At 59.3% G+C, this 12,201-nt stretch overlaps 1 protein-coding gene across 33 annotated transcripts in view; it reads right to left on the bottom strand.

The window, feature by feature from the left end:
• Positions 1 to 12,201, bottom strand: part of UNKL (unk like zinc finger) — a 46,201-nt gene that overhangs the window by 6,125 nt on the left and 27,875 nt on the right. For 12 of the 33 annotated variants that reach the window (XR_011524601.1, XR_011524599.1, XR_011524600.1 and 9 more), the window contains one exon: positions 10,616 to 10,793. Coding sequence is in view for 7 of the 33 variants with exons in the window: in XM_070567075.1 (XP_070423176.1) it covers positions 10,616 to 10,793 (178 nt within the window). In the remaining 26 variants the exon portion in view is untranslated. Of the gene's footprint in view, positions 1 to 72; positions 197 to 4,464; positions 4,540 to 5,326; positions 5,733 to 5,943; positions 6,265 to 6,298; positions 6,590 to 10,615; positions 10,794 to 12,201 lie in introns of those variants that run through there. The other 21 variants (XR_011524603.1, XM_070567077.1, XR_011524611.1 and 18 more) reach the window with 19 other exon arrangements.

Below are 12,201 nucleotides of genomic sequence, written 5' to 3'. Positions count from 1 at the left end.
CTGGCAGGGTTGGGGGGTGGCTAGGCCCCCCTGGCTGAGGGCCCAGCATGGGGAGCCCAGGCCCCAGTGCACCTCGGGCCTCGGAGACTCGCTTCCTTCTCCCTCAAAGCCAGAGCCTTCAGGCCGCCGGCCCATCTCGCAGCCCCAGCAGCACCGCCCTCATCTTGCTGACGTTTGCTCCTCAGTTTAAATTCCTAATCATTTGGTAAAATTTGACCAAGTAAACACACCTGACTAGTGAGGAAGGATTTTCCAGGAGAACAAAGTCCACGAGAAAGGGACTCAGAGACAGCTTCATGAGGCCACAGCTGTGCTGACCTCCAAGCGGGGGGGGGGGGGGGGGGGGGGGGGGGCGGAGGCACCATCACTGCAGAGCCCTCTGCCGGGGGCACTGAGCAGGTCCCACAGTAGGGCAGGGCCATTTCCATATGGCAGGTGGAGCCGCCCTCCCTTCCTCCTAGGACCCTGCCCCTCCCTAGCTTGGGGGCTCCCTCCCTCCCCAGACCCTGGGGACCTGGGGAGGAACAGGAAGCTGTCTTGGGGAGGTCAGGCCCACCAGCCCCTAAAGGTGGAACCTGTCTCCTAAGTTCCTGTGGCCACACAGGGTCAGCTCAGGGAAAGTGTGGCCAGAGGACCTGGAGCGTGCGCCATCCGCTGAGGGCCAGGGGAGAGGCTACAGGGCTCCCGGGGCCTTCCCAGCCCCAAGTCTCAGACAGGTCTGCAGCAAACCCTGGTGGCATTGCAGGCCCAGCACAAAGGAGTCCTGCCCCACTTGGCACTTTCCTTCCTGCCCCACCTCTGAGGTCCTGTGCTCCGCCCTGCACCCCCTCCCAGAGGCAGCTGGTCCTCTGCTGTGCAGCCAAGCCCTGTTCCCCCTCTGCTTGGCCCCCCACGATGCCTGGTCAGATGTACCAAGTCCCACGTGATAGAGACCACAAAGCCATCCCTGCCCCCAGCCCCTTGGGACAGATCGTCTCTCCACAGCCCAGGGGATGCACCACAGGGAGGCTGGTCAGACCTGCCTGCTCCGGATCAGTGAGCCGGGCTTCTGGAGCCTTCTGCCTCTGCCCTGCCCCCAGCGGCCTAGTGCCAAGCGTCAGAGTCCCCTAGACAGCATGCGACGAGTGACATCAAGTCAAAACGGTCCAGGGAGAGGAGCAGCTGCTCAGTTCTGACCAGGTCCCGCCCTCGGCTCGGCCCAGACTCCCAGGCAAGCCAGGAAACAGGGTGCAGCAGCGCCTGAGGCTGCAGGAAGGGGCGGCTGGGCTGGGCTTGTTTCCATCAACTGCATCCGACACAAGCGAAGGCGGCGGGCACCAGGGCAGGGGGATGAAAGGGTGACTCTCAGACAGAGGAACCCGCCTGCAGCCGGGGGAGGGGCTGCTGCCTTTTAAATGAAAGAGTGTTTACGACATTAGCGGCAACAGAGGCTGAGACTGAGGCCTAGGCACACGGAGAGCTCAGGAGCGGCAGTGCGCACGTGCAGAGCAGACTTGGGGTCCAGGCCCAGGCGTGGCCCCGGCTGCACCACCCCTTCCCCATACCCGGGACTGGTCAGCACCACGCAGCGGGCGTGGGGACCACACGAGCTGACCACAGGGAGGGCTCCTCGCCCAGTGCCAGGGGCTCAGTGGCCCACTTGCAGGTGGCCAAATGCTGCCTCCTCTCCGAGAGCACAGGTGCACGTCCTCATGCAGCACCGCCGGGTGAGGCCAGGCCTTGTGTCTGCTTCCTTCCTTGCTTCATCCCCGCTGCCTACGGACATGACCCCATCCTGGCCTTGCTGGGCAAGTGTGGCCAGGAGCGCAGAGTAGGAGTCATGCTCCATCGGCCTACAGGGGCTGCTGGGGGACACTCTGAAGGCCACCACCTCAGGAGCATGCCTCTGCGACCCCAGCCCCGGTTCAGATTCCAGCCTCGAGGGGAATTTTCTGGGCACCGAGGTCAGGCAGCCAAACCACTCCGAGACCACCATCCTCCCCACCCATGACCAGGGGCAGTGGGGAGGCGCCAGGGCCCTGCTCGCCCCAAAGGAAAAACTGTTCTGATGGAGATTTAGGACTTTCGAAGGTCTTATCTGAAAAGGAGGTGAACATGTGAGGTGGGAGCTGGGCCAGGGCCGCCCTGGAGACCAGGAGCCTGGCCTGCCCCTTCCCCAGCCCACAGAGTCTATCTGGCTGCTCTGAAGGGTGACAAGGCCAAAGGGGCTGAGTCTGTGACACTGGGCCCTGCACATCCCTGACCCTGCGAGGACTTTTGTGGGAGGAACAGAGGGCAGGCCCCAGGCTGGCAGCACCCCAAGCTCTTCCGTGTGACAGCCGGCAGCACCTGCACAACCGGACCAGCTCCTCCAACAGGCCCAAGGGATGCACCCAACGGCCAAGGACACGGCGACGCGAAGACGGCCTGACGCAAGAGTCGTGACAAGAAAGACAGACCGAGTCCCCCAGGGAGACACCGGATGCTCCAGGAGGCAGCACCCGCCTCCGGCCGACACGGACCCTCTTTCCCCCTGAGGGGCTCCCCTTGTGAATGTCCCCGCCCCCTCGGCTGTGCCCACTCGACAGACAGCTTCTTCCTAACATCCGGAAGCATAGAGGCATTCGTATTCTGGCTGAAACCGGGCGCTACGCACAGGGCAGCTTCAAACGACACTGATTCATCCTCTTCCAGTCTGCCCGCCAGGAATCAAGACCAAGGGGGCCGCGATGTGGCAGGGCCGGGCTCCCTCTGGAGGCTCCTTCCTGCCTCCTCCGCTCCTGGTGGTGCCGTCACTCCCTGGCCTTCCTTGGCTCCTGGTTGCATCGCCCCAGTCTCTGCCTCCGTTGTCACATGTTGTCTCTCCCGTGTCACTGTGTCCAGCTGTGTTCTTCTTGTAAGGACACTAGGCACGTTGGATGAGGGTCCATCCTAACGACCTCGTTTGCCTTAATGAGTAAAGACTGTTTCCAAATGAGGTCACGTTCACAGGTGGGGGCAGTTAGGAATGAGGCACGTCTTTCTGGGGGACATAATTCAACCCACAACAAGGGGGATGATGGAGACGCCCACCCGTCCTCTCCAGGCTGGGGCTCAAATGGGCACCTCCAGGGACCCCTCCACAGACGCACCTGTCTCCTGCGGCTGTGAACTCTGCACACAGGGGCCAGTCTCTGGCTCTCACCTGCTCCCGGGACACGACCTCAGGCCCTCACCCAAGCCCACTGTGCCTTCTCGGCCAACCTCAGTGTGAAAAGTAATAAAGAGAAACCATTTCAAATGGAGTCAGGAGGTCAGGAGACGGAGCTCCCAGGCAGCACCACTGAGGTCAATCATAGAAAGACAGTCAACTACAGACCCCAACAGGGCAGATGGACATTGCATCTCCTGGAGTAAATCGCCCACCCCAACAACTCAGCCAATTCACTCTCCTCTGATGGACTTTCATTGAAAACAACCCCTCCACCCGGCCCACTGGCACAGTGGTTAGGTTCACACGTTCCGCTTCAGCAGCCCGGGGTTCGCTGGTGTGGACCTATGCACTGCTTGTCAAGCCATGCTGTGGCAGGTGTCCCACATAAAATAAAGGAAAATGGGTACGGATGTTAGCTCAGGGCCAGCCTTCCTCAGCAAAAAGAGGAGGATTGGTGGCAGATGTTAGTTCAGGGCTAATCTTCTGCAAAAAAAAAAAAAAAAAAAAGAAAGAAAGAAAGAACAACAACCCCTCCCAGCCTCCTCTTTTTCTCTCTGAAATAACATTTCTCTCCTTGGCTTGCTGGACTTGCCGATGGCTCTTACCATGCCATAGTGGGTTCCAAATTGCAATTCTTTGGTTTTTCTGGAATAAAGTTGTTTTGCTGGTAAAATGACTGTTTTAGTTTTAAGGTTGACAGCAGTTTCCATCTCACTCTTCCACGTGCTGGCCTGGTCAAAGGCGGCCCTCCCACACCCTGCCCCTCCCCCTCCTCAGGAGCCCAGCAGCCCTTCTGTGCCTGGTCCACGCCCAGACACAGGTGGCTTCTGCAGCCCTAAGCCCCAGGATGTGCCCCACATGGCCACACTGCCTCCTCCTACCAGAGAGAGGCCCCAGGGTGGTGGCACTGGCACCTTCCCAAACTCCGCACACAGGTGCACCTGGGCCCACGTGCTGAGCAGGAGCCCAGAAGAAGCCCTCAGCTCCTCCCTGAACCCACACCAGTTAGGGCCCCAAGCTCCGGCCACCTCAGCAGGGCATCCCCTCACCCAGCAGTGACCATCCTCTGCTGTCAACTCTGTCAGGTCACAAGTCCTGCCTCCCAGAAAGAATGCAGTCCTTGGCACTGGTCCATGCTTCCCGGCTGGACATGGCCTCACCCACCCCCACCTGACTTCCCACCCCAGCAATGCCCCTCCTTTGTCCATTAAGCAAAATAACCCATTGTGGGAATTAATAAAGAAAACCTTAACTAAACTGGAATTGGGAGGGCCTGTAGGGGGAGCTGTCACCTGCATCACACATCTTCAGTTACACCAAACAAGGAGAGAGGGTGGGTGGGTCGCTTGCATCTCGCAGGGAAGTGTAACTACTTTACTACTGAAGGAAGATTTCTCTCCGTGCCTGGCAACAGCCCAGCCAATGAGAAACGCCCGTAGCTCAGCCAATCAGAAGCTGTTGCCGCCCTGAACTGTTTCTTTCCTGCAATGGACCTTCTTTTACAACAGCCCGGCCCTACTGCCCCTTTTTCTCTACAAAGGCAGCTCCCCTCTTTTGTCTTTAGGATTTGCCTATGGTTCACCAAAGCATGTACATCCGGAATTGTAATTCTTTTGGCTATCCCCAAATAAACTCATTTTGAGGCTTTTCAAGTCAACACAGCTGTCGCCTGCAGCCTGGCACAGTTTCCATTAGCCCAGGCTAGTCCTCTGCTCAGCCTCTGAAACCCTTCTCAGAATGACCCCCTGCCCTGCTCCTACGTGTCAGCCCAGACTGTGCAGGTGCACCCGGACCAGTGCTGGCCAATGTGCAGACTCACCCCGAGAGCAAGCACCCTGATGCCCCAGTACACGCCTGCCCTGCCCCCCCTCCCCTGCACAAAACCTGTGCTGCAGCCAAACGAATGGGGATTCAAAGCCACCGTTTGCATGCTGGCGTGGCACATCTGCTCAGCCTGGGCTCCCAAGTCCCTGTCCTGGATATGCCGGGTCAGCCGGCCTGACAACATGGACCTAGCCCTCAGTACCCGCAGTGCTGGGATCAGGTTATGAGCGTCGGCTTCAAAGCTGGCAGACTTCCAGAAACAACAAAGGCACAACCAAGAAGGATGGATGTGGGAAACAGCCTGCATGGAGCGCTGGGGCCTGTACTCACCTTGATGTGACTGACCTCACCACGCTGGCCCCCCCGCAGCACAAAGGTGCCTGCTGCCCTAACCCCTCACGTGCAGAGGGGGCAGAGAGGGGCTACCCTCACCTGACACCCACAGCCGGGTTCAGTTTGTGAGGCAGAGACGGCGGCCACTCTCGGGGTGTGTGCTGCCAGTTCCATCAACAGTGTTTTCTCTGGTCCGACTACACTTTCCTCTTCCCCGAGTCTGACCCAGGTCTTCTGAGATATTCTCTTACAGGAAAAACTGACTTTTAAAAAGACTTTAACACTCAAAATCTCAATGACCCAAGTTACATAAACTGTGCCATCTGACCCAAAACCGGCCTTGCCAAACTCCCAGAAACCGCCCAGATGTTAATGAGAAATGAGCCGAAAGCTGCTGAGTAATGGCCCTGGCAAAGCCGCGTTCCTGACATGACACAGCACGTTCGAGAGCCGCCGCGGTCCCCGGGGTCAGGGGACACACGAGGACAACGCACACAGGGCACAGAAAGGCCACAACGGGGAACTCCGGACGCCGGGGGATACTCCCCCGCACCCACCCAGGCCAGGAGCCCCCCGGCGGGCCGGCCTCCTCTAACTTCAGGATGGAGCAGCACCTGGCAACCCGCTCACCCGCCGGTCTGAGTTTCCCACGGTGCGGACGGCGATCCGCAGCAGGACAAGGCAGGAACCCTGTCCTCGCCGGGGAGAAGCCCCACCTCCGCCAGTGATGCAGGCTTCCCGGAGAAGCCCGGCTCGCGCCCACGCAGGGAACCGGCGGGCGCCTCCGCAGAGCAGGTCCCTAAAGGGGACGTTTGCATGCACCTCATTCCGCAGTCCCCGAGAAACCTGGTACCGACCCCTGGCTGTCACACCTGGCCCGGGGCGCGGGCACCACGGACCGGTGCGAGGAGCACCTGGAGGGGAGGCACACCTGGGGAGGAAGGTGCACACGCGGGAGATGCACCTCACCTGGGGGGGAAGCGCACCTGGGGAGGGGGATCTGCGCAGCTGTAGGGGGAGAGGCGCACCGGGCAGGGAGGCGCACCTCACCTGGGCGGGGGCGCACGGCCCGCTCCGCAGCTCCGCGTAACGACGACCCGCACCCTGACGGTGCGGGGCTGACGATGCTGACTCACCGTCCGCCGCCCCGCACCGCCGCCGCCGATTCAAACGCGGCCCGCGCCCCGCCCGCACGCACGGGCCCCGCCCCCCGGTGACGCAAGCCTAGGGTGCCCCGCCCGGGTGACGTAAGCCTCAGACGCGCCGCGGCCCCGCCCCCGCCAGCGCCAGCCCCGCCCCCGAGAGACGTACGCCTGAGTGCCCCGCCCCCTGGTGACGTAAGCTTCAGACGCGCCGCGGCCCCGCCCCCGAGAGCGCACGCCTTAGAGTGCCCCGCCCCCTAGTGACGTAAGCCTCAGACGCTTCGAGGCTCCGCCCCCACGGCGTCCGGCCCCGCCCCCGGGTGACGCAAACCTCAGACGCGCCGCGGCCCCGCCCCCCGCCGCACCTGGCTGGGTCTCGGCGGCAGGTGCGCGCGGCCGGGTCCCGCCCGCCCCTCGCACCGCACCTGCTGCTCCCCGCGCTGCCAGGCTGCTTGCCTGGCCCCGGGCCCAGGGGGACGCGGGAACGCTGGCCGCGCGGGGCCGCTGTGTTCGGTCAAGGAGGGGTCCTCGCACGGAAGTCCCGGAGCCGGCCGCCGGCCCCGCTGCTCCTGCCCTGCCCACCTGCAGGGCTCTGGGCCGGACCCGCTCAGGTAAAAACACGCTCAACTCAGCGCCCCCCGCATGGCCCGGGGCCGAGCAAGGCCAGGGTCAGGATGAACAGGACAAACTCAGCTGCCCACAGCCCCGCGACCACGCCCTGCCGTCTCGTCCAGTCGATCTAGTCTCCTGGGACGAAGGCTGCCACCGCCCTCTGCGGCCAGCCCCTCCGTCAAGGAGCTGGGCAGGTCACTATTTTAATCTGAAACCCGTTCCTGTGAAGTGGAAGGCAAAGGAAATGAAATCTGTCAGGTGGCCCTGAAATGATTCCACTAAATCCATGAAATACAGAATTTGTCTGGACACAGTACCTCTCTGTTTTAGAGGTGACATTGTTTTTATGCACTGCATTAGTAAGGACATAACCTGAATGAAAGCACTTCAAGGAGAAGCCAGTCACACCTGTCAGCCCCAAAGCAGGGGGGCAGTCGCTCTGGGCCCCAGTGTCCCTGAGCCCCCAGGGCTCTCCTGGGGCGAGAGAGCAGCTCTGAGGATCCCGTTACTTCCCGTAACTGGGGCTCGATCCTTGGGATATAACGCTACACGTGATCTCAGGAGTGTGGCCAGAGGACAAAGGGAGGATGCACCGACAGCAGAAGCCCATTTTAACAACAGCAGCAACACAAACGTATGGTCTGTAAATGGAGGCAATGTTAGTCCTGAAAAAAACTCTGCACCTCTTCACCTCTGGGTAGTCGGTTTAGGGAATATTTAAGTCAGTGAAGGAACGCCCCACAGGGTGGTCACCGACGCACTGAAATAGGCTGGGGCCGCCTGAGGTGTTAGATAAGGGCTGGAGTAAACAACTACAGACATGCCAGCTCCACTCTCGAGCCGTCGCAGGTCTGGTGGGGCCACCTGCAGAGCACAGGTGCCCAGCTCTGCTTCCACTCAGGTGGGCATTGCCTGTTTAGGGGCAGGGTTTTCATTTTCCTAATTACCTTTCTGTTATGCTCAAATTTGACTATTACTACCGGTATATTAGGGAAAATAAACTTTATTTTTAAAAACTGGGGGCTTATCCATAAAATAATAAAATCATAAAGCATGCCATTCATCCCAATGGCTTTTCCGCTCATTTCCAAGTGGAAACAAAAGGCACTCCTGCACACATGTGCCCCACATCCATCTAGATCCCAGCAGTCCTTTCAAATGAGTATGTTAGGGGCCGGCCCCGTGGCCAAGTGGTTCAAGTTCCACATGCTCTGCTTTGGTGCCCCGGGATCATGGGTTCAGATGCCAGGTGCGGACCTACTGCACTCATCAGCCATGCTGTGGCAGCATCCCACATACAAAATAGAGGAAGACTGGCACAGAAGTTAGCCCAGGGCCAATCTTCCATAGCAAAAAAAAAAAAAAAAAAAGCATACAAGTTAGCCAAACTCCTCACATTTAACTCCTCTAGGGGAGTGCTTAGAAACACTCAACAGTGAAAGTGGTTCTTTAATAATCACTCCGCTCCCTCGAGTGGGGGTAGAGAGGCCAGTCACAGGCCAGAACCCCAGGGCTCTCTGCCGCCTACCTGCTGTGTTCTTTTAGCCGTAAGTGCAAACTTTGACAACTCAACCCCACGCCTCATCCCTGACCTCCAAGTTTCTGACAGGAACACACGAGTTTGAGGGCGCCACTTAGCAAGACCCAGAGCCTTGAGTTATAAGGCCCACTGGTGCTGTCAATTCCATATGAAAACGGGCATGTTCCATTCAGAGACCTCTGTGGTTTACCCCCAATTTCCAGTTGAGATCAAATACACGTGGGTTTGTTTTTGCTTAAAAGGAAACACACATACCCAAACCACCCACAAAGTACAGAAGGCTTTAAGAAACTACCCTCTGCAGCAGAGCCCCAGGGAGGGTCAGTCTGAGGAGTCTTTGCTCTGACATGGAGGTCGACAAGGAGGCAATTTACAAAAAAGACCAGAGCACAGGTGCACGGAGAAGTTTCTGCCCAGCCCTGAAAGAACATCAGGGTTCAAAAAAAAACCAGCAGAGGGAGGGGGCGGCTTCATCAAGGATGCCCTCTTTTCCACAGCTTCCCAAAGGCCGGGCAAGGCTGATTCTGGAAGGTTCTTAGGCAAATGAAATAGCCCCAGGGCAGAGCTCACAGAGGCACACCGGGGCTGTGCAGGGAGACAGGCCTGGCCACAGGCCTGGGTTTCTAGAAAAGTGACGCTTTGAAGAATGGGAAGGGATCAGATCTCCCCGAAACAGGCACAGGGCAGGATGGCCTGGCCACACTAGAAGCTGAGAGAATGCTGCCCGGCAGTGCCGTGACCCCAAGAGCAGGCTGTGTGCACCTGGGTGGCTTCCCTCGGCGTCACCACAGGGTGACTGGCTCTCATAGCCCTCTGAGGTCCATGGTTTGCAGCCTAAATGGCAGCTGAAAAGATGCCCTCTCCTCCCCCACCTTTGCTGGCTTCATTTCAAATCTGTCTCGGTCACGCAGTCAGAGGGCAGTGGCCAGAGGCTCGAGGGGCTCCCATGACTGGTGGCCGCAAGTTTAGTGGGACGATGACAGCACGCTCTCCTCAGCTGTTGATAACTGACGTTATCTCCGGTAGGAAATATCAGCTCAGATCTGGCCACCTGGCTGACTCTGGCATAGATGTGGTGCCTGACACAGGCGCACGGTGGGAGCGCTCCTGGCGGGTGAGGGTGACCTGGCAGCCCCGAGCCCACCTCCCTTCCCAGTCCCCACCAGGAAAGACGGGGAAGGAGAGGGGTTGAGTTCCAGGACTCCACGAGCAGGATGGGACTGTTCTGGAGCTGACCAGGCTGGCCTCCCATTGGACAGCTCCCCTGTCCCACCAACCTGGGGACAGAGAACTTGAAAGCTGCCCTGGGTCTCCCTCCAGCAGGACAGAGATGCAGGCTCAGGTCAGCTCGGCAATGCCAAGCCCTCCACATGTGCGGCCAGGTGCCCCACCACCCAGCTGCAGCCTGAGGGGGCCAGGGGACACGCACAGCTCCGCGCCCGTCCTGCTCTCCCCTGCACTTTCATGACATCCCCTCCCTGGGCTCCGAGCCCCCATCCAGGCCTCCAGACAGGTCCCCCAAACCCTGGCTCCAATCACATCCATCATCAGTCCCCAAACTTTATGACTCCCAGTGGCTAAGGACCCCTCCAGAGCTGGCAGTCATGCCCACCACCTTCTGGCCTCATCCCCACTCCTCTCCTACCCTTGTCACTGTGCCCACCTTTGGGTGACCTTGTTGCCCCCGCCTCCTATTTTCATTTCTCTAAAGCTTCCTGTTCTTGACCATCTGTGGGCCAGGTGGCACAAGCCGTGGGAGCCATGCAGCTGCCCTGGCCCGAGGGCCCCTTGTCCTCTTGTAGCCCGTGGCCCCCAGTGAGGCAGGTGTTTCCACGACCACGTGCAACACAGCCAAAGTGACAGAGAACACATGTCTGGCTTTTCTACAAAAACCAGCATTCCACAAGGTGTCCTGAAGCAGATTATTCCCAAAAACCTACAAGGTCAGTGAAAGGGGAAGTCAGGGATACGAGAGGGAAGCTTCGGACTTACCTGGGACTGACTCGACGGTGCTGCCGGTGGGGTCGAGCGGGTGGGCGCGGGCCGAGAGGGCGGGCAGAGCGGTGGGGGAGGAGCCGCCTGAGCCAGCGCTGGACGCCAGGCTGGACGCCACACTGGAGCTCACGCTGGGAGCGAGCGGGTGGACCACAGCCAACACCGCGAGGTGGGTCTGTGCAGAGACACACAAACGAGTGAGCAGAGGCCCCCACACCGACGGCAGCCGCGTGACCAGTGCGGTCACGGAGCACACGGGGGGAATCGCGGACCCGACGGCTTGGCCGACTTCTACCCCCAAAGCAAAATGTCAAGCAAGCCGACTTTTCAAAATATCGTAGAGGGGGTTTAGATGTCTGCTTAGTTATGACACGGTGACAGGCGGAATCTAGCTGCTGACCCCCCAGGGGCGGGAGGAAACGCCCCCAGAAAGCGGCTCATGTGATGAACGGTTCTGCAGAGAAGGATTCCCAAAAGCAGACGTGTGCCAGTGAAAGCCACCCACCAACAGACACACGTGGAGAGCCAGCCCCAGGTCTGGGCACAGGGCGAACTGTCTGTGACCTCTTTACTCAGAAAGGTGAAAAGTCAGGGCAATTCACATTCTCTCTACCTCACAGAGAGCACATTAAAGGAAAAAGAACCGGCGCGATCCTGGATAAACAGCCGATAATGCAGAGGGCACTGAGCGCAATAACACACAACAAAACGACACACGACGCGCTGCAGAGCCGGCCCCCGGGCCCTTCGCACAGCGCTCTGTCTCAGATGCGAACTCTGAGCCACTATGACGTCAGGCGTCAGAGCGACATTACACGGAGATGGGACGAGGTCTCGGTTTCCTTCAAAATAACAGAGGAAAAGTTAACCTCGGGGGCAGCAACAAGAAGACCAACTACAAGGGGAGGATTTACCAGTTTTCGGCTTGAGTGACATTCCCCATAATAGAAAAGAATCTACTACACACTTTGTAAGAGAGCAATCTGGCACAGGACGGCTTCTCTGAGCAAATGTGTCTTGGCATTCACGGTCCCCTCTGCCTTCACTGGCTCTGCTCAAGAGAGGCCCCGATGACAGGCCATCGGGCACAGAGACCCTGGCACTATCGCCGTCTTATACTTGAGGCTAAGTTTTAAAAATAACTCAAACTTCAGAAGTCTGGGGGGCAGTGGCCCCCAGTGCTCCCAGGGCCCAGACTCAGAGGTGGGGCCACCTCCTCATCCGTGACCAGACTCTGCTGTCCCTTCTGCTGTGGAGGTGTGACCACAGGCCGCCTGCTCCCCTCTCCCTCCCGCAGCTTCCGCTGGGCTGTGTGTTGTCCCCAGGTGAAGCCGGAGCGGCAGTAACCTGCCCGACAGCACTGCAGACACCCCACAGTAAACCCCACACACTGAGCCCGGCCGCAGGCCTGAGGCACCCGCGGTGACGTCACCCACCCCAAAAGTCACACTCCAGGAGGATGTGCCCCCTCAAAGATGTCAGGTGACACTTTGTCTTGAAAATCGATGTCAACGTCCTCACTGGTCCTTTCCCTGAGGCCCTGTGGTTATAGACGTCCCAGGATGGGTCAAGCGTGGGGTCCC

This window comes from Equus przewalskii, chromosome 12 (assembly GCF_037783145.1).
Source record: "Equus przewalskii isolate Varuska chromosome 12, EquPr2, whole genome shotgun sequence".
NCBI classification, from domain to species: Eukaryota; Metazoa; Chordata; class Mammalia; order Perissodactyla; family Equidae; genus Equus; species Equus przewalskii.
Note: the sequence above shows the minus strand (reverse complement) of the source record. Positions and strands in the feature narration are given on the sequence as shown.